Below are 23,863 nucleotides of genomic sequence, written 5' to 3'. Positions count from 1 at the left end.
AATCTAACACCAGAAGAAAAAGCAATAAAAGCAAAATAAACAAGTGGAACATATCAAACTAAAAGCTTCTGCACAGCAAATGGAACTATGAACAAAATGAAAAGGCAACCTGCTGAATGGGATAAAATATTTGCAAATCACATATCTGATAAGGGTCTAATATCCAAAATTATTATAAAGAACTCCAACTCAATAGCAAAAATCCAATCTGATTAAAAAACGGGCAGAAGATCTGAACAGACATTTTTCCAAAGAAGACATACAGATGGCCAACAGGCATGTTCAACATCAGTAGTCATCAGGGAAATGCAAATCAAAATCACAATGGAATATCATTTCATATCTGTTAAAATAGCTATTATCAAAAAGACAAGAAATAAGTTTTGGAAGGGTTGTGGAGAGAAGGGAACCCTCTCACACTGTTGGTGGGAATGTAAATTGGTGCAGCCACTATGGAAAATACATGTAGGTTCTTCAAAAAATTAAAAATAGAACTACTTTATGTCCCACTATTTCCACTTCAGGATATTTATTTAAAGAAAAAAACCTCACTGACATGAAAAGATATATGCATCCTCATGTTCATTCACTACAGCATTATTTGCAATAGCAAAGATATGGACACAAACTAAGTGCCCATTAATGAGTAAATGGATTAAAAAATTGTGATATTTAGATGTACAATGGAATTTTATTCAGTCATAAAAAAGAATGAAACCTTGCCATTTGTGACTATGGATAGATCTCAAGGGCATTATGGTAAGTGGAATAAGTCAGAAAAAGACAAAAGCCAAAGATCTCTCTCATATGCAGAATCTAAGAAACTAAGCAAACAAACCAAAACACAACTCATATATGCAGAGAGCAGATGGGTGGTTATCAGAGAGAACGGGTGTGGAAGGGCAAATTGGGTAATGGGGGTCGATTGTATAATGACAGATGATAACTAGATGTACTGTGAATGGTGATCATTCGTACTGCATATACACAAAACTCAAATTATGTCGTACCCTAAAAGAAATATAATGTTATATATCAATTTTATTTCAAAAAAGAAGAAATACTTGCAAACACACACACACACACTAAAATGCATGACAATAACAGCATATTAATTTGGGAGCAAGTAAATAAAGTTTAAATTTCCTAAGGCCCTAGAACTGCTTTGAAAATGTACCAAATCTATTTAGATTTGGTAAAGAAGGCATGCTGTATCTATAGTAAACAAAAAGAATAGTAAAATAATATGTAACTGGTAATAGAAAGAAAAAATAAAATAATTTAAAACCTCAACTAAACCAAAAAGAGGCAAGAAAAGAGAAACACCAGAACAGGCAAAACAAATAGAATCAAATATTAACATAGTAGATTTAAACTCAAATATATTAATAATTGCACTTAATTGTTAATTAAACTTAATTAGGTATTAGAGACCAAAGGCTAGAAACAAAGCTAAAATTTGTCAGGCAGCCTAGATAAAACAATAACAAAAGCAACACATTTTCACATTACATAAAGGAGACATAACAAAAATAGAACATGTAGCAATATTTTAAGTAAAAGAATAGAAAAAGATATGTACACACCAAACTACTGATTCTCAAAGTGTGGTCCGGCGACCAACCTCCTACAGACACTTTTAAAGGTTGTATGGAGTCAAAACTATTTCATAATAATTCTAAGATGTTATTTGCCTTTTTCACTCTCATTTGCTCAAGAGTTTATAGTGGAGTTTTCCAGAGGCTACATGAGGTGTGATATTATAGCAAATTGAATGCAGAAGGAAATACGGAAATCCAGCTGTCTTGCGTTAAGCTAGACATTAAAGAGATTTGCAAATATGTGTAACAATAACCCTCTTCTCACCATATCTTTTTGGTAAAAGCTACATTTATTATTTTTAAAACTATTAATAATGGAAAAGCTTTATTATCTTAAGCTCTGAATTAATAAACTTTTTCTCATTTTTTTCTATACAGTAAATACTGATAGAGATAACGTGCATAAATGAAAGCTGTTTGAGGCAGGTACTCAATAATTTTTATGAGCATAAAAGGATCCTGAGTCCAAAAGAAAGCCAGTTTGGGTAATATCAGACACAGAAGACTAAGGCAGAAGCTTTACTACAGATGAAAAGGGACACTTAAAAGTAATAAAATAGGTCAATTCAGAAGAAATATACAGCAATTATAAATTTATATAAAACAAATAGCATGGCCTCAAAAATATTTAAAGCAAAAAAAAATAGGCTCTAAGAATAAAGATCTACAACCCACAATCATCATGAGAGTCATGTATATAGCTTTTTCTCTACGACTATGCTAACAACATGGTCAGTAGTACATGTTGATTACAGGCAGTATGGCATAATAAAAAACAAACAGGGTTTGACACAGACAGTCCATGAATTGATTCAGGTCTATTCTAAATTTTGGTTGTATGAATATAAACAAGTTACCTAACCTCTGTGTCTTTGTTCCTTTATTTGTGGAGTGAGGGTGATCTTGCGTTATTGAGAGGATTAAAAACAATGTTTTAAAGTAGCTTGTACAACTGGGTGTTATACGCAACTAATGAAGCATCGAACTTTGCATCGGAATCCGGGGATGTACTGTATGGTGACTAACATAATAATAAAATTAAAAAAAAAATAAAGTAGCTTGTACAACACTTTCACATATTAATAGCTATTATTGTTTCCTAACAATTATCCTCAATGACAAGTAGCTTAAAAACTCTAACTGTTCTGACCAAATAAGACTTCAAAGACAAATGTTTGAGCTAAACTTGAAGAAATAGGATATTAATACACACTTTTTTAAAAGTCTATACACAATTGATTAAACAGTAATTTGATCCAGTCAATGCATTTGGCTAAAAAAGGGGACTCTAGATGGGAAGGAAGTTAGAATAAATCGCCACCCTTCTTCTTTTAATCTTACAAATTCTTTGCTATCAAATGAAGGATAATAACTGAGCAAAAGAGACTTAGAGCAAGCCTTACATTAGAATACCATTATTTTCTCAACATCTCAAAGAAAATGATTCTCTCCCAGTCAACATTTCTATTTTGTCCACTCCCCATCCCAAACAAAACAGTCGCCACAAAAATATTCAAGAGCTTCTTGCAAATTATGTAAATATAACAAATACAAAGTATCACTAAATATTCTTGAATCCACTGCTACAATATATTCTTTATTAACTCTTTAAAAGTTTCCTAAGTCCCACAAACTAGAACTGAAGCCAAGTGTGTTTATCCCTCAAAGGGCCTTTGCCCGTGGCAAAATTAGCATTTGGCTATACTTGCTACAAATATCTATTTCAAAGAATTCCTCCCACAGAAATGAGCCAATGGTCTAATAAAACACTCCGGCCACAGTGGGGGAAAAAACCTCTCCGGTAAGGAACAGCAAAACTAAAGATGTTAAATTAGGCTAGAGTTTTCAGTAAATAAGAGTTTGGTAAAGGTCTACCTCCTTTAGCTGCTCAATGATTACTATGTTTGACAGTTACCTACAAATATGCTGAGTTGCACATAAGACTTTTAATTTCAATGCAAAAGTCCTTCAGGATCATATATGTTGTATGGAAACAGGAATACTGAAACAGGAATCAGAAAACTTGGATTCTAGCCCCCCTCTGGTAGGAGTTTGATGAAAATTATGTGGGTCTGTTTTTTCATCTGTAAACTTAAGAAGCCTAAATTGGCAGATCTGTAAAATCCTTTTCAGCTTTGTACTGGGCATTGTTGCATTTCAAAACTAAAGAGTAAGCTAGCACCATCTAGTGGAATACAAGAAATTCACTAAATACACAATAGTGAAAAGCATTTCTACAAGCAAAATATCCAGAGCTTTATTTTACTTCATTATTTTTTTCTAATGTTCCAAAGACAACACTGGGTAGCACGAATTAAGCCAGGCACATTTCCCCTATGAGACAAGACAGTAATCAAGCTTATGTGAAAATGTNATTTTACTTCATTATTTTTTTCTAATGTTCCAAAGACAACATTGGGTAGCACGAATTAAGCCAGGCACATTTCCCCTATGAGACAAGACAGTAATCAAGCTTATGTGAAAATGTTGCATTATTTCAATATCTTTCATACTTATAATATTAGTGTCACTTTTCCAGCAAGCAGTATTATCTGAAAATAAAGCTTCAGGGTAAAAAAGTGTCCTAATACTTCTATCCATTTACAATATTTTCTAGGAACGTATCACCTGAAATTTATAAATTAGCAAATTAATTGCTGGCATTAAAGAAACATGGTTTTCCAGATAAAAGTTTTCTTCACATAGCAGAGATAGAAGCTTCATGAATGAGAAAACAAAAATAATTATTTGCTTTTACACATTAACTTCATACTTATTTTCCTTTTTACTCAATATTCAACAAATGAAATATAGCAATTTATTCTCATTCTCTTTTCTCTATGTAAATATCACTAGATAATCTTGGTGAAAGTCAGGATACTCATTTGTTTTGCTTATTGCTGCATCCTCAGCAATATTCTAGTACTGTGTTCTAGTGCCTAGAAAAGTGCTTACACATAGTAGGTGCTCAATAAATTTTCTCATTAATAAATTTATTAATCAATAAACCTTAAAATCACTACTTTTTCAGCATAAAGAGTTTTAATATATTCTAATAAAATAGTAATAATCTTAAGTGTTAAATGCATATTTATTGGAGAGGCAGTGGAATGAGACAATTAAAAAATTAGATACTAGGGATAGACTGCTGAGTTTCAAATCCTGGCTCTATCATTTACTAACTGTATGATCTTAGATAATTTACTTAACCTCTCTGTAGCCTCAACTATTACCTGGGGGGGGGGGGGGGAACGTTAAATAGTAACTAACTCATAGCATTTATAAGAAAAGCAAATGAGTTAAATGTATAAAGCACATAAATATATGGTGGTTAAAAAAGTTATCTATTACTATATTTATCATATTAAGTTGTATTCTTTCTGTAAATAAAATTTAGAAAACAATTTCGTCATATGGTATGAATTTTTTCAAATTAATTTACTTTCAGAACGTTTCTCTTAGAAAGTCGATAAAACCCAACATAAAAATGGAAGAAACAAAGAAAACTGGACTATAAATTATAAATCACCTATTTCTCATTTGCTTTGGCTATTCGTTAAAAAACTAAGTCAAAAATACTACTCAAAATATGAAAAACTTTTCACAGATATTCAACATTTATTCAAGTAATGTTTTTCCATATTATTTCTGGAAAACAAAATGTTTTACCAATTTTACCTGAAACTTACTTATGGGATATTTCAGGCAAAAGAAAGCATGAAATATAATAATATCATAACCTTAAAATTTAAAATGCAAATCATTCAAATTGAGTTATAAAAGATAGTACGGGGAAAAAAAAAACTTCCAGAGGAAGAAAAACATAAAACATTTTAGATTAATAAAAAGTATGATAAAATCTGTTGTCTGATTAAAATAAATCCATACTTAAAATCATCAACTAAAGCGAGCTTAAAAAATTAAAATTAAGCAATTATTTTGACATTCACAATATGCAAGAATAAATCCAGATCAAATCAAAATATTCTATAATCAAAAACATGCTACCCAAATAGAACCAATTATAGAAAATATTAAAATGTTATACGGTAGTCTTTAAATTAGCCACAGCATACAATATACTTAAACTTTAAACATACTTAATTTTTATTAAATTAAAAATATATTATTAACTTTATATAACTTTCAATCTATAGAATTACATTTTAAGTTATTACTTTTAAAAAGTATACTTTACACAGTGCTTCTATTTCTGTAATTAAACAGTTTCATTAGAATGGAAAACATTTAGCATAAATAATTTCAAATGAATTACCTTAAACAGATTGACACAAATCCTATTCTCATTCACTTAAAATACAATGAAATTCAAATAAAAATGCACATTAATATTTTCTAATAAAAAGAGTAATTAAAGGTAATCTTACATANCATTTCTGTAAACAGTTTCATTAGAATGGAAAACATTTAGCATAAATAATTTCAAATGAATTACCTTAAACAGATTGACACAAATCCTATTCTCATTCACTTAAAATACAATGAAATTCAAATAAAAATGCACATTAATATTTTCTAATAAAAAGAGTAATTAAAGGTAATCTTACATATTAACTACTGCAATAACTACAGCTTAGTAAGAATTAGGAACAAATTAAACTTGAAACTACAAATGTAGAATACATGGCATTGCTTCCAATTTTATTTCACCTCCTTAAGAAATATTATAGCATGGAATAGTAACCTATTAACTTATAAACACAAATCTATCTTTGTGCCCCTTCATAAGAGTTCTTAGCATCAATACATCATTGAAAGACAAAATCTATGCTTTTCCCTTAGCTCAACCAGAATCTCTGCAAGTAGGTCCTGAAGATGAAAAACAGACTCCAAATGGTCTTCAGAAAATCTACTTTTTCATGTATACTCTTCTCACACTCAATAAATACAGTGTTTTCACTGTACCCCACAGACAGCAAAGATGTCTTTTACCTTGTTTGCTCTGTACTACATAAGATACCTCAAGTACATCAATTAATAGTATGGCAGTTTCCACATAAATCTTGCAGATATCCTATCCCAGGAAATTCACTGGTTACAAGAAATCCCATACAGCCCTGCTGGCAATGAAAATGAAGTGAATGGGAGTTAAAGCATTTCTTCTCACAAACAGCCTTTTTCTTTTTTTTAAGCTTGCTCAGTGTGTGCCAATATAGCAACATATATTATCAATGCACTTGCCTTCATTCCAACAACAACAATTATTTCTATCTGTCTTTTAAAATAAAATTTTAAAATAAAAAATTGTATCAAAAGTATCACTATTTCCATACAGAAGAAAATATGAGTAGTCCCAAAGCAAGCAGCACAGACACACAGGCAAATACACATATTAAAGAATATTATACATTTTATTTTCAAAGTGTGCCTTGAATGTCTGTAACAGCTTGCTTTGTGAAAACAACTATATTTTTCCCATATTAAAAAAAAATCAGATATGACAGTGACTGTTTTGATCTAACTTTCCCCATACATGGGAGATGCTCCCATGTATTATCAACAAGGCCTCCTTCCAGAAAGGAAGCATCATCCCAAGTGGAATGACAGTACTAACACCAAGGATATAAGTTGAATTACAAATGCAAATGGCCATGCTCTATATGAAACAAAAACATTTAAAACTGGATCAAAAAATAAAACCCAAATCTATGCTCCGTATAAGTACACACCTCAAACAAAGTGTTTCCAAAGTTTGGTGGGGTTTTTTAATGGCCAAGTAGGCCAATACAAGCAAAAAGAAAATGTTGTCAGGCAAGGTAGAATTTAGTCTGAAAACATTAAAGAGACAAGGAAACAAATTTCAAAGCTAAAATTCACAATAAGGATAACACAGTTAAGAATATCTACAAAATAGCATGGAGGAACACTCAAAAAAAGGAAACCAAAGGATATACAAAAAGAAATAGGCTGATTAATAATAAACATATTTATACTAGCTCAACTCAGTCTCTGGTAGGTCCAGTAGATATAGAAGATCTAAATCAAATGATCACCAAGGTAAAACATAGAGATAAAAATATAAACTCTATATTCCAATTAAAAACACAATGACCTCTTTTCACATGCACATGAAACATTCCTAAAAATTGATCACATATTAGAAAATCACAATAAGTTCCAAAAAGCAGATATGGCACAAAGATACTTCTCTCACTACAATGTAATAAAATTAAAAAGAATACTACAGCAACAACACAAAATGATCTTACCATATAGAAATTTTAAATCTTAGCTAAAAGGCATAAAATTGTAGAACTGATGAAAATACAGAAGTTACAGACCAAGCAGTGCTCACAGAAAAATTTATAGACTTAAGTATTTATGTTAACAGAAGTGAAAAAGAATAAAAAAAGAAGTAAATATTTAACTCAGAAATAGAAAGGAACAAAACAATAGAAGAAAAGTGGAAGAAACTGGTATTAATGTGTATATAATGTCCTTTGTACCGTCAATAAACATTGCAGAAATGTAAACTGGTATTAATGTGTATATAATGTCCTTTGTACCATCAATATATATGGCAGAAAATTAATCTAAAGATATAATTGGTAAAGTATAAAATGATATTAAGCATCAGATTAGTTATTATGGCAAATGTGGAAGACTGAAAACCATGCAAAGTCCATCAACCAGGAACCAGTGGAATAAAACCTGGTCCTTCCCCCAAATCAAAGACTATGAAACTATGGAAAAAAGAATGCTCTGAATTCCATAACATGTAGTTAAATGAAAAAAAGCAAGATAAAGGACAGTAGTTAAAATATTCTATATTTTAATCCTAGAATTAGGATTAGTATATATACATACACTTCTTAGATATATGTGTGCATATATGTATATTTATATGTACATACATGCATACATGTAAGTGATACACATATTATTAAATACATATATAGATGTTATATGTGCATATATACAAAAACATCTATATATAAAAGTATACCGGAGAACAGAGTGAAAAGGACCGGGACGAAAGATCAATCTCTTTGAGTATGCCTTTTTAAATGTAGTTCGTCTTTGAAACATATATTTGTTTTACATATCAAAAATAAAATTAAATCGGGGCGCCTGGGTGGCACAGCGGTTAAGCGTCTGCCTTCAGCTCAGGGCGTGATCCCAGCGATCTGGGATCGAGCCCCACATAAGGCTCTTCTGCTATGAGCCTGCTTCTTCCTCTCCCACTCCCCCTGCTTGTGTTCCCTCTCTCACTGGCTGTCTCTCTCTCTGTCGAATAAATAAATAAAAAATCTTAAAAAATAAATAAAAATAAATAAATAAATAAATAAATAAAATTAAATCAAATGGGAAAAGTGAACTTACTTCCACTACCCCATCTACTCCCATCCTACTCCCTGAAATTTCAGTCCAGACCATGTTTCCTAATGATTTTAGGATTATGAGGTGGAAAGGATAGTACCTTTAAGGAGTCCAAAAATTTAAGCTATTAGTATTGCACCAGAATAAAATTTTTATCTAGTTCCTGACTTGTTAACAATCCTTGATTATTCATTAGCCATTATTTAAGCCCCTACACCAAGTTCCTTGAAAATCTCACAAGTTTAAATAAAATATAACAGAGAATTTAAAGCCAGGTAGTAAAAAATATAACACGATTTTTATTTTAGAATTATCACACAGCTAACAGTATAGAAGTAAGTTGAAGTTGAGTTTCAGTTGGAAGAAGAGGGATGTTGGGTAGTAAAAAGTGAAAGCATGAACAGAACACTTTCACAAAACTTGACAGCAAAGGATAAGAGAGACGAGGCAATGGTAGAAGTAAACAACAAAAGGAAGTGTTTGACATAAGACAGGTAATAAATGATAAAGTATCAGAGGAGACTGACAATTATATTTATAGAAAATAGAAGGATTGGACTTAAACAAGAAAAGACATTTTCATTACTGAATTATATGGATTATAAAGTATGAAGGTGGAAACAGATACACATAAATAGTGATACAGATATACAGATGGAGAGATGGAAAAGATTAGGGAGATTCAAACCGATGAATTCTTTCTTTCATGTGGTAGTTGCCTTATCTAAAAAAGGAAAGGCTAGTACAAGCAGTGTGGAAAGCAAGGAAAGGAGTGATGACAGGGATTTTTAGGAAACAGTTATGACAGCTGCTAAATACAGAAAGCATAGGATCCTTAAAAATATGATGGTACCAAACCAGGGTATTATATTCTCCAGCAGAGCTCAGATCACCACTGGTTAGGAAAAAAGGAATAGGTAAGTGAATATACTAGTTTAAGGAGCCACTGATAACAAGCCATTTGCCAGTGGTGGGAGCATATTTCCTTTATATATATTAAAAATAATCTTACTCCCTTCATGCATTGGATAAAAGACTATGTATGGCATAAATAAAATAAGCAAATTAGTAATGATGGCCTATTCTTGAAAAGGAATAAATGGAACAAAATGTAATCATGAGAAATAAATGTCATATTCAAATTCCCTTGTTCTTACCAATTCGAGTGATTTTATTATGTGAGAGTTCAAGATTTTGGATATTACTGCAGCCATCCAAACCATGAAAAGAAGTCAGTTGATTTTTATTAAGAAGAACAACACAGAGATTTTCCAAATTTTCACAACTGATAGTCTCAATATGATTTTCCTAAAACAAAGAACAAATGTAATTAGTTTTAAGTCAATGGCTTATTAATGGAACACTTAAAGCTTACAAAAAGAGGAAGGATGAGATATGATTGCCAAGTAAATAACCGAACCTCTGGCTTTTAAGACAAATATGCAGAATGTTATACTATCTAGATGAAAATATTAAGTAACCTAATAAATGACTGATTTTATATTAATCTTTGAAAATACAGAAAATACAGAAGATCATGTAACAAAATATTTCAAACAATCTAAATGAACAAAAATGAACACTAGGTCATAGTTCCTTTAAAACTGTTAAAGAAACCAAACACTGAAAATTTGAAATCTCCCTACCTCCCCCTCCTCAGTCCCTTTTGCTCCCTTTCTCTCTAAAGAACACCAATCTTGTGAATTAGGTATGTATCTCATGTCTAGATTTTTACTTTTACTACACATACACATCTCTGCAATGCATAATATGGTTTCAGTGTCGAGATCATGTGTCTAGAATGTAACAGCAATTTTATTTTTTAAGACCTCAGAAATATAAATGGGCTTTTAAGAAATCTGAAGTGTGTAGACCCACACATCTTCTCAAAAATATTTATAAGCATAGCCTTTGTCTAATGGAGGGAACTTAAGAAGAAGAATAAGAAATCCACAAAGTTTTAAAAGAAAATCATGTTGCTGGAAACACTGACTGCGTTAACTGGAAAGAATATAAGTCAAATGAAAAGAAGCTTCTAGCCTACCCTTCCCAGTACATCTTCCATGGGAAAGAAATAGACTCAGGAAAATTCTCAGCTGCAAATAACACGTCTCACGAAAAATGAAGTACACCTTGAGAATATCAAAACCCCAGTGGTCAGAACCAAGAGTCACATAAAACCATTTTCATTGAGCAGAACCAAGTCCTTATTAAGGAAATGATGATATGTGCTCAGCTATGGAATAGGGACACTATGAGCTTCTTACTTTCTTGCATTTTGAATGGGAATAGCTATTGTAATTAATCAAGCCACTGTATGTGAGTGTATGGGGAGAACGGTGGAGAGAAGATAAATTTTCATTTTATCTCACAGATCTCCAAGCTGAAAGAACTCTATCTGAGCAGATCATCTCCACTTGGATCTGATTTAGGTAAGAAAATTTTGTGCTTCAAGTATAAGTCTGTTGCCACAAGATGTTGAGACTTGGGGGTCTCTGGGACATGACCGTATTTTGAATGTGGGAAGGATGTGACTCCTTAGGAGCCAGAGGGTAGATTATGGAGACTGTTACTTTGATAGGCCCCAATAAACCTCACAACCCAGTATTCACACAACCACCCAGTTCCCTCCCACACAAATTCAGGCTTGGCCAATAGAACACTAGCTAGCATGATGCCGGCAGATGCTTGATAAACACTTGCATATTGGAGCTTGTCTTTTTGGAATGCTTGCTCTTGGGATTGGGCCACTCTGTAGAGAAGACCCAAAATGGAAGAGACAGAGACACAAACACAAAGCGAGAGAAAAAGAAAGAGAAGGAAAGAAAGAGAAATTGAAATTCCAACCTCACAAGGCACCAGACAAATAAGAAAAGGCATTTTGGACATTCCCGGCCCCTCTTCAAATTACATAAGAGACCCAGGCAACAAAATTCGAAGCAGAAGAAATATCCAGACAAGCCTGGCCTCAATTCATGGCTGGCCCACAGAACAATGAGCAAACAAAATGCTGGTTGTTTTAATTTACTAAGTAATGTTATTTGTCATACAGCAAAAAGTAACAAAAACAATAACTATATCATCTGCAAATAGAGTTAAGTGATTTCCAGGCCATACTTCCTAATCACTTTTCCTCAATGGTTCTCACAAATTTTGTTTGACCCTTGACATCTTTAGAACCTAAGTTACAGGTTATTATAGTAACTATTTCTTCAAAATTGTCATTGCTGAAATATAAACATAAACCCATTTTCTATTTTATTATAGTACCAATAATGAGGAGAACAGACGACATACCTGGGCATCAATGTGCTTCAGCTTTTTGCAGTTACTCAGGCTGTGCAAAGAGATTAATCCACAGCGTCGAAGAGACAAAAACTGAAGATTTGGACACTCTGCTAGTGTGGAGAGACTACAACCTGGCAAATCTTGAAATGTAACTGTTGTAACCTGGAGAATTCAATAAAATTGGAGTATATAACATTATCTAAAAATAATGAATATAAACTATAACAGCCTTTAAAAATTCTTTTTAAAAATTCTTTTTAAAAATTCATCAAAAAAACTAATGATATATATTGAAAATCCCATTTGTTGACAATTCAATTAAGCTATCTGGGCCTCCTTTGTTCCTCACATAGAAAGGCAAAATAATGCAATCATCCATGACCAATTCAAGTTCAAAAGTAATATGCATAGAAGTAATAATATAATCTCATCCATTAGCTCACTCCCTGATTTTTCACCAAATTCACTTTCTGTGTGAATTATTTTGGCACTATTTTCAAGATTGTACTACATAAGGGCTTAAGATCCGTGTTTGACAGTATCCTAGGGATACCTGGATAGTAACAGGAACCACAGTGTGTCAGGGGATAGAGTCTTTGTCCAACCTGCCATGATTCAATTGAAATGGCTCAACTACCTTCCAAAAACAAAGTTTGAGAAAATTATAGAACCTGTAATAAATAGGACCATGCAATAATAGTAAACCATGTAATAAAAACAGCTTTCTATTACAAGTCCGCTGGTATGAATCATTCCTTACTGGTATGAATCATTCCTTACTGTTGAATAATGTAATATACCCAAAGCATATAGAATCTGTGATATACATAGCATGGATGGTATTTTTTCTGTATTTTCAAACATTTTGAAGACTATACATTTAAGAGATTTCTTATTATTGAAATAATACTGTGGACTCAATACAACCTTTTTTAAAGAATTTTTCTATCATTTTGGTTTCAGTCTTTTTAACTAAAGAAAATTCAGTATCAAAGAATGTGCTCAACTTTATGGTATATATACTAAGAACTACACTTACAGATGCACAAGAATATGTCAGCAGGAATATTATCAGATTACTGAAAATCACTCTACTTATTAAAATCAAGAACTCTCACATAAAGAAAATGGTAGAGAAATAAATATAGTATGTTTGTTCTTCACTATAATTAAGTCCATGCACTGAATAACTATATATGTTAAATCATTTTATAGTAAGAATACTCTCATATTGTCATATCAAAAATCCTAAGGCCAGGTTTCCCACATACTGAAAAACAATTTTAATAGTATTAGCTTTATAGGGAGAGTCTAGTATATATCATACTGAAACAGAAATTTTAAAAATGTTTTATTGAAATTGAAAGCATTATTGCTTCGGAAAAAGTATGAGAGTCTTAAGTACAGTAACTACTCTTCATTCAGAACATTTCCTGTGCATTAAATTAAACTAAAAGTTTTAAATTTACATATTTATGTAAGTGAATGGGAAGACCATATGTTCGTGGAGATATAAAGAAGGGATTAAGTCCACTCCTTGATTTGAGTAGCAAAAGTAATAAACAATATTTTTCAAACTTCAGGTGAATAAGTTTCTCATTTCATAATTATTTCAGTAATTTCTCAGTTATTCGTAGTCTAAAATAACTTTTGAAACAAATTTATATTTTATGGTTTTTCAGAAAGAAAAATATTCATGCATTTGTGTCAAGAAAACCGCTGTGTATTACCCATTTAATTTGTCCACAAAGAGAACCTATAAATTCTGGAAGGAAGCTAGCTGTATACTAACAAGTGAACACACTATTTAGAACTAAGCACTTTAAAACCAAAACCTCCACAACTGTAGCTTTTAGAAATAAATTCTCCTCCACCTTCTAATTTATATTTTCCTGCCTGATGTAATCATATGCTGCTTACAATCACCTGCATAAACGGTTAAGTTCTAGTTTTTATGATGTAGTAATCTCTCTAGTTTACTTTAATTACAGTGTAGGAGTGACTGCTGCAGAGTCCTTATTAACAATATCTACTTTTGAATATGAGGCATTTCATAACATTTCCTCCTCCCTTTTATGGAAGATTTTTAAAATTTCCTTATGGTACAGTAATTTGTTATCTGTCCTACCCTAGGTTTTTCCAAACATATGAGATCAAAATAAATTTTTATATTAATCATTTATTGATACATGCATGACAATAATCATGCATAAATAAAACTGCTTTATGCTCTCAATATTAAGGTCAATACAGAATTAGTTCTCAAAGGTGTTCATCACTGCATGGTCAGCCTGAAAAAGAGCAACTGACGCATAGTGGATGTTCACTAAATGTTTCAGAAATAAATGAATGATAAAGTACCCTGTGGCAAAACTAAAATATAGCATTCATAGTTTATTTCTTTAATAAAGGGTAATATAAAGATATTTCAAAAACTAATCTTTTCAGGCTCTCGTAACTTGAAAATTACCTATTCTACCTATAGAACTTATGACTCATTCATTATATTTCAATAAAAAATAACAAATCAATTTTCTACTTAATCATCTAGATTTACCTAAACCCTTGACAGATCATGGTACATAAGATGACCTTAAATAGCCATATAATTTTAGAGATTTCACTTTCAATTATTCTTGAGTTCAATACAAGGAGTGATAGTCATTTGGTAGACTACAATTACAAAAATAGTGAAAACAGTAACCCTTGGGTTTGCTTTTTGCAGAACATCTGTTCAGTGATAAAATCTTAAATCTCCTCAATCTGAAGAAATAATATTTTAAAAATCAGCTGCAAGGAGACTGAATCTGAGGTATGATTAATGGATTAAATGAAGCAGAATCTAACTTCTAGTAGCTCATGTGCCATTACAACACCAGTTTATTACTATTTGCCTTGTATAACAGACGTGAGACATTCTGATCTAAAAGATCATCAACAGCTAAAATGTTATCCTTTGTGCCATGTTATAAAGCCATATCAAATAATCCTTAAGCTCAGTACCCTTTTTAATGGTTATTTAAAGTAAGTTATCATTAGTAGCAAGATATCAAAAATAAAAGAAAAATAAATTAGAACACTAAAACTAGAAAATAAATATATTATATATTATATATATTATATATATTAGATTATGTATATTCTATACATAGAATATATATAGAATATATATATTTTTATATTATATATTATATATAATATATAATATTATATATTATATATAATATATATAATTTTATATATGTGTGTGTGTATATATATAATGTTGTCAATAATCTTTGCTTGAGATCCATGTTTGACAATGACTATTATATATACTAGGAGCCCTAGACTATATTCTTCATATATGTTATTTAAAAAAAACAATTCTGGAGCACCTGGGTAGCTCAGTTGTTTAAATGTCTGCCTTCAGCTCAGGTCATGATCCCAGGGTCCTGGGATCAAGCCCCACATCAGGCTCCCTGCTCAGCAGGGAGTCTGCTTCTCCTTCTGCCTCTGCTGCTCTGCCTGCTTGTGCTCTCTCCCTCCCTCTCTCACTCTCAAATAAATAAATAAAATCTTTTTTAAAAAATTCAACAATTCTCTCCAATAGATATTGCTCTTCCCAGCTTATAAAAGACAAAACTGAGGCTTAAAAAGGTCAAGCACCTTGCCAAGGTGACACAACCAGTAAATGACAGAAATAAAATCAGGACCCTGATCTTACTTGATACAGGGTTTATTAGTATCTTATTAAGTTATGCTCAAATAATTTTTACATTAATTTCCTTTTTAATTAATACACTCTAAATTGTGAAGCTAGCAGTACTATGGAGATAAGATTAACATTCACTTGGACTTATTTATTCATCCGTTTGTCCATTCTCCCACTCATCCACCCCACAGTCAAGTAATAAAAACCACTATTGCCTGACGATTTGTAAAGCAGTATAGACAAGAGGCAGACCCGATTTCATGGCTGAAGCCTGAAAGTGAGAGATTAATATAAGCAAAATGAATTTATCACTGGGTGAAATTCTAGAAGTCTGAACTTTTCTCTTTTAAAGGTCTTCTCTAGAAGGACCTTCCAAAGATGGCAGTAAGTGATCAAAATAAGGATAAAGATGTGAAGCTAAGAGATTAGAAAATCAAAGTAAGAGAGTCATGGGTTGGTAGCAGTAGTGTACTTTGAAGCATCAAATATACAGTATAAAGTTGAAAAATGTTTATGAATGTACCTATAAATGCAGAAGTGTTACAAAATGCCATCTTTAAACATACAATTACCATATGATCCAGCAAGTGCATACTTTAGTGTTTACCAAAAAGTATTGAAAATTTAGATCTACAGAAAAACCTGCATATGGATATTTATAGTAGCTTTATTCATCATTGTCAAAACTTGAAAGCAACCAAGACATGCTTTACTAGGTGAATGGATAAAAAGTGGTACATCCAAACAACAGAATAATATTTAGCACTAAAAGAAGGGAGTTATGAAGCCATTAAAAAATGGAGGAAACTTAAATGCATATTACTAAATGAAATGTAATTCTAAAAACACCATATACTGTGATTCTAACTACTTGAAATTCTGAAAAAGGCTAAACTACAGAGAAGGTAAAAGGCATTAGGAGAGGCGGAAGGATGAATAGGTGAAACACAGAGGATTTTTAGTTAAACTCTTCTGTATAATACTGTAATGGTGGATATATGTCATTATTCATTTATTCAAAGCCATCGAATGTGCAACTCTTGGAGTGAGTGAACCCAAATGTGAACTATGGATTTTGGATAATCATGATGTGTCAATGTCAGTTTACCTATTTTAACTAATATACCAGTCCAGTGCTCTGGTGAAGGATGTTAATGGGGATGGGAGGAGATACATAGGAATTCTTTGTATCTTTTGTACAATTTTGTTGTGAACCTAAAACTGCTCTAAAAAATAAAGCCCACCAAAAAAAAACCCCATCAAATGCAAGAAAACTTATTAAACCAATGGTAGGAACATAAGAAAAAAAAAATCCATGGGTCAGCACCAACAGCATCATCCAGGAACACTGCAAAAATGCAGAACATTGGGGCGCCTGGGTGGAATCAGTCAGTTAAGCATCTGCCTTTGGCTCAGGTCATGATCTCAGGGTCCTGGGATCAAGCCTCACATCGAGCCCCACATGGGGCTTCATGCTCAGCGAGGAGTCTGCTTCTCCCTCTCCCCCTATTCACTCTCTCTCTCTCTCTCTCTCTCTCTCAAATAAATAGCTAAACTCTTTTTAAAAAATGCAGAACATTGAGACTGGTCACCAGGCCTAATGATCAAAATTAGCATTTTAACAAATTCCCAGGTGATCTGTATACACATTACAATTTGCAAGGACTTGCTCTAAGAAGCAAAAGGAGTAATCCTTATTTTATGTATATTGACAAGAGTTTCACAAAAGAGTGGGTAGGAAAAAAACCACCAACGAAACAAGTTCACACATCTTAACTTCCTCAGTACTCTCCTCATTGAACAGAGCAGAGACCGGTAATGAAAGAGAAGAGCATTGCTGTTTTACTAACTTCAGTTTACTTTAGAAACAAGTACGCGATGAGCATGAAGCTGTCACTCGTGCCTAGCTCAAACAGATATGCTTAAGGAAAATTGCCCAAAATAAAAGTTAGTAGATAATGTTACCAATGCAGAAAGCCTGCATGAACATCTTAGGGAAAGTAGAGAAAGAATGATTCCAGAGATAACGTAGCCAAAGAAAATAACAGAAGAGCTAATGAGCGATTCTATATGTAGCTCTACAGATCTGATGGATATGAAAATACATCACCTAGGAAATAGAGGAACTTCAAAGTAGTTCTTGTTTTTTGTACTGCTTTTTCACATCCCAGAGATCTCTTTAAAGCCCACTATCTTATTGTCCTTTTACAGAACACCTTGAAATCTTATTTATGGCAATTATCAAAATCTGTAGTAATGTATTTATTGGTATATTTGTTTGTTTAAAGCCTTTTCGTACACCAAAGTCAGCGCCATAATGTCAATGACCGGGGTTTCTTTCTGTCCCTTTAGTCCAACAATAAATATTGATCAATCATATTGGACAGGGGTGCCTGGGTGGCTCAGTCGTTAAGCGTCTGCCTTTGGCTCAGGGCATGATCCCAGGGTCCTGGGATTGAGCCCCACATCAGGCTCCCGGCTGGGAGCCTGCTGCTTCTTCTCCCACTCCCCCTGCTTATGTTCCCTCTCGTTGGCTATCTCTCTCTCGTCAAATAAATAAATAAAATCTTTAAAAAAATCATATTGGACAGATAAATATTTGCTGAACAAATAAATTAAAAAATTCATGTATATTAACATGAACATTTCTTTTCCTAGGCATCTATCTATATCAAAAAACTAAATACATCTTACTGAATACATTTCAGTTTCAGGCTCTAGCCAGATACATGCATTTTAATCCTAAGTCCTTTCTAGTATTGTACTAGTTGAAATATTCTTTCCTGTTTTTCTACACATTTGTTAGTGTCTGTCTTTTTTTTTTAATATTTTATTTATTTGAGAGAGAGGGAGCATGCACATGAGTGGGGGGAGTGACAGAGAGAGAGGGACAAGCAGATTCCCTTTTGAGCAGGGAGCCCAATGTGGGTCTTCTCCCAGGACCCTGGGATCATGACCTGAGCCTAAGGCAGACACTTAACTGACTGAGCCACCCAGGTTCCTGTTAGATTCTGTCTTAATTTTGGTTGAAAATATGGTCTCAGAAAATTCATAGCAGCTGGTGATGATTATTTAAATTTCAGGCATGTATTCACTGTGTTTATATACCATATGACTAAATATGTTTCCACACAGAAATTCTAGAGTCTTCTATCGTAAGCCCTTCTTTCACAGCCCTTGTCAGGAACAGAGAAATCCACTTCATTCTACAAGGAGCCAGTAGGTGGTGTTGTGCCCAAGAATATAGCAAACTAACTGAATGTCAATTTAGGAATTTCCTACTCTAATTCAACACTAAATTTCCAGATGCCTCCACTCTTAGAAGCTTAATAATGGCTACAGGACTCTTGAACATGGCTTCAAGATATAAATCATAGCTTTTTGTAGTGCTTCACTGAAGGAGAAGATGCCTTAAATAATTTTAATCAAGAAGACCTTGTAAATACATCCCCCCTCAAATGGGGCAATATTTCATTAGCAATTCCACCAGCTAAGAGACAAAATTCTTGGATACAAAATATGTCTTCTGATATTTTTAAAGTCACATCTTAGAGAATCAATTGTAATTAAATATGAAAAAAAGTATTATAAAGTTATAAAATACCTGCTGTAAAGTATTCCAAGGGCCACATTGAAGAATTTCTGGTATATTCAAAGGGGGCATCACATTGGCTGGGCATTTTACAGGTCTCTTCATCTTAACAATTTTCTTTTGTTGATTTTGCTTGAAAATTTCAAACCATGGTTTAAATGATTTTATCCAAGCCAGCCTCTTTTCTTCAATAGAAGTTAGAAGTGTTGGCTGTGGTAAAGAACAGGTCACAATACTTTCACATTCAGCTCCATTTTCATGACATTCATCTGGGTTTTCTTTAAGTTGAGACTTAAGAGAGTTTACTTCTTTAAAAACTAAGGAGTTTTTTGCATTATAGCTACCCAAGTCTTTACAAGGAGCATTTTTACTGAAAATATAATCTTGCTTATTTATTTTGCCTTCTGTATTTATCATGGAATCACTGCTGTTAAAAATCACATCGCTATTCAGAGTATTGCCTTTTGGGAGCTCCTCAGTTTCTTTGGATTTTAAATCAATTTCTTTTTCTTGTAGTATTATATTTTCTCCTATAACTTCAGGATTTTCTAATTTTAGTGGTTGTTGCTTCATTGAAATCACTGAAATATTATTCTCTTCATATAATGTTCCGTTCTGTTGTGATAGCTCTTCTTTTTCTACTTTTTGTATCTTATTCTGTTGAGTACCTTTAATTATTTTCTGTGCTTCATTTCTTTTTACCCTGTTAATTTCTTGATTATATCCTAATATTATTATTTGGGTGTCTTGTCTCATACTCTCATTTATGGCAGGTTTCACATTTTTCCCTTTTTGTATTTGAGGCTTTAATTCTTGCAGCTGAAACTGTTCTTTCACATTTTCTTTCAGATCTGGGTTTTCCAATTCAGTTTTTTTGTCTACATTTTCACATTTTCTTTCCTCCTTGACATTTTTTTCAAAACATTGTTGTTTTGCCAGGTTTTCATTTTTTACTTCAAATTCTGCCAAAATTGCCTGGTTTGTAATAGGATCTTTTGATTGCACTTGTACTGATTCTTTTAATATAAGCTGTCTACCCACCTTTTCTGTCTTATTTGATTTTTCAGGTAGCCAGAGGGGAACATCTTCCCATTTCTTTGACTTTTCATCCCTTGCCTTTTTGGCTATATCATCCTTATTTTTTGATGTATCTTCAACAGCTAAATGTTTGATATTATATTCACCTTTGTTTAATGCTCTACTTATTATTAGCTGTTTGCTTGCATCTTCTCTTAATCTTAATTTTTCCTTTTTTAGTAGTTGCTCTTTTTCTCTTCTCATGATGTTCTTTTTTTCTTCATATTCTTTTTCTCTCCTCCTCCTTTCCTCCTGCTTCTGCTTTTTTATCTCTTCTTCTATCTTTTGTTCCTCCTCCAATCTTTTTCGTTTTTCTTCTTCCATCTGTCGTATTTTTGCTTCCTTTTCTTTCCACTCTTGTGCTTTCCTTTTCTTACTTTCTACTTGTTCTTTTATGATAGGGCCATATTTTTGGTACGCCACAAATGCTTTATATTTAGCTTGAATTGTTACAGCTGCATTATGCTGCAGTTTTAACAAACGCATTTTTTCTTTTTCTTGTAGATCTTTAAATCTTGTTCTTTCTTCTTCCATTTGTAAATTCAAGTTTTTAATAAACTCCTAAAGTAAGGTAAGATAAATAGTAGTCAGCATAAACTGAAGATGTTATTAAAATATCATCTAAAATATAGGCTGAAAACATATAGTAAAATGGAAGTCATAATGAAGTTCCTATAAAATTCACTTAGAAGAACTAAAGCCATTTGTTTTAAAGGGTATTAATCTTTTAAAATATTTGGGAGTTTTGATCATGGTAGGAGGTTGATATTCTAATATTAGAGCTAAACTAAGACACCCAGATACAAATTGAGGAACTCCCTGAAGATAGAAAGCATACGAAATCAGAATGACACAGAGAAAAAGAAAGAGAAACCACAAGTAAAAATTTGTGTAGGAGAAGAGCACTTCAAACTTTCTGAGATGGGAGGTCTGATAAAGGAGACTCCCAGATCTAGCACAGAGACTGGAGAAGCAGGGGATTATTGGGTGCGATTTATGATACCAGGAAGGCAAGGTAGAACATACATATAAGCAATATGAAGAACTAGCCTAGTCACACATTTTATCCTTTTGCAACTACTAAGAGAGCTGATAAGCACATATTGCATTAAATGAGATCATTTGGAGTAAGGTGAGAAAAATGTCATTGTCACTAGAGTCCTAAAACGAAAGTAAACAGATCAACAAAATTCAGCAAATACTTGAGGAAAACTAACACAAAGGGATTTGAGGCAATCAAAATAGCTCAACAAGCAGAAGGGAGAACTAGTTTCTGAGAAAAGAGAGCTATTAAACTAAAAATTTACAAAATTTTTTAAGGAAAAATATGTTTAAATAAGAATGACTTTGTATAAAAATGAAAATGCAAGTGCTCAAATAAAAAAAAATATGACTCACTCAAACAAAAAATCAAAATAGAATGGCTTAAATAGGTGTTGGCTAAATAAAAACTTCCAAATTAGACATTTTCCTGAAACAACATACAAAATAAAAAGACATGAAATCTATGACAGAGACTTTCAAGTGTAAAGGGGAGCAACACAGAAACTCCAATATAACAAGAAGGAGTTACAGCTAAAGACCTGAGAAAAATTGAAGAGAAGAAAATAATAGAAAAATGTTTTCAGGGGCACCCGGGTGGCTCAGTAGGTTCAGGGTCTGACTCTTAATTTAGGCTCAGGTTATGATCTCAGGATCCTGGGATTGAGCCCTATGTTGGGCTCTGCACTCAGTGGGGAGTAGGCTTCAGGATTCTCTCTCTCCCTCTACTCTCTCCCTACCCTGGCACTCTCTTTTTCTAAAATAAATAAATCTTAAAAAAAAAAAAAGAAAAGAAAAGAAAAATGTTTTCTAAACCAAAAAAGGTCATAAGATAAAGAGTGAAGTTAACTTTTCATGCATACACATAGACACACTCACATGGATGCTAGCAATATTTCAGAACCCTAAGGAATTAAGCTCCATGAAGGCAGCATTTTCCATTCTATCCACTGCTGTACCTTGAACACTCAGAAGTGCCTGGCACGAAATAAGAAATCAGTAAATACGTGTGGATGGATGTAAAAAGTAAAAAATCCGAAGACTTCAAAAGAATGTAAGGAATGAGTATCAAATTTACAATGATAACAGGCAAAAATATATAAATAGGAAAAACAAAGCTGGGGGCATCACAATGCTGGATTTCGAGCTGTACTACAAAGCTGTGATCACAAAGACAGCATGGTACTGGCACAAAAACAGACACATAGACCAATGGAACAGAATAGAGAACCCAGAAATGGACCCTCGGCTCTTTGGGCAACTAATCTTTGATAAAGCAGGAAAAAACATCCGGTGGAAAAAAGACAGTCTCTTCAATAAATGGTGCTGGGAAAATTGGACAGCTACATGCAAAAGAATGAAACTTGACCACTCTCTCACACCATACACAAAAATAAACTCCAAATGGATGAAAGACCTCAATGTGAGACAGGAATCCATCAAAATTCTAGAGGAGAACATAGGCAACAACTTCTATGACATCGGCCAGAGCAACCTTTTTCACGACACATCTCCAAAGGCAAGAGAAATAAAAGATAAAATGAACTTATGGGACTTTATCAGGATAAAGAGCTTCTGCACAGCCAAGGAAACAGTCAAAAAAACTAAGAGACAGCCCACGGAATGGGAGAATATATTTGCAAAGGACACCACAGATAAAGGACTGGTATCCAAGATCTACAAAGAACTTCTCAAACTCAATACACGAGAAACAAATAAACAAATCATAAAATGGGCAGAAGATATGAACAGACACTTTTCCAATGAAGACATACAAATGGCTAACAGACACATGAAAAAATGTTCAAAATCATTAGCCATCAGGGAAATTCAAATCAAAACCACACTGAGATACCACCTTACGCCAGTTAGAATGGCAAAGATAGACAAGGCAAGAAACAACAATTGTTGGAGAGGATGTGGAGAAAGGGGATCCCTCCTACATTGTTGGTGGGAATGCAAGTTGGTACAGCCACTCTGGAAAACAGTGTGGAGGTCCCTTAAAAAGTTAAAAATTGAACTACCCTATGACCCAGCCATTGCACTACTGGGTGTTTACCCCAAAGATACAGACGTAGTAAAGAGAAGGGCCATATGCACCCCAATGTTCATAGCTGCATTGTCCACAATAGCCAAATCATGGAAGGAGCCGAGATGCCCTTCAACAGATGACTGGATTAAGAAGCTGTGGTCCATATATACAATGGAATATTACTCAGCTATCAGAAA

General features: G+C 33.0%; 1 protein-coding gene across 1 annotated transcript in view; it reads right to left on the bottom strand.

Annotated features, from left to right (window-relative positions):
• LRRIQ1 (leucine rich repeats and IQ motif containing 1) overlaps positions 1-23,863 on the bottom strand; it is a 183,096-nt gene that overhangs the window by 145,049 nt on the left and 14,184 nt on the right. Inside the window, exons 7-9 of the mRNA XM_034643664.1 lie at positions 19,529-21,154; positions 12,240-12,392; positions 10,100-10,250 (exon numbers count right to left, since the gene is read on the bottom strand). Of these exons, the coding sequence (XP_034499555.1) occupies positions 10,100-10,250; positions 12,240-12,392; positions 19,529-21,154 (1,930 nt within the window). The remainder of the gene's footprint in view (positions 1-10,099; positions 10,251-12,239; positions 12,393-19,528; positions 21,155-23,863) is intronic.

The sequence above is a fragment of the Ailuropoda melanoleuca genome, chromosome 15, assembly GCF_002007445.2.
Source record: "Ailuropoda melanoleuca isolate Jingjing chromosome 15, ASM200744v2, whole genome shotgun sequence".
Classification (NCBI taxonomy): Eukaryota; Metazoa; Chordata; class Mammalia; order Carnivora; family Ursidae; genus Ailuropoda; species Ailuropoda melanoleuca.
The sequence above is the reverse complement of the archived record's forward strand: the minus strand, read 5'-3'. Positions and strand labels throughout refer to the sequence as shown.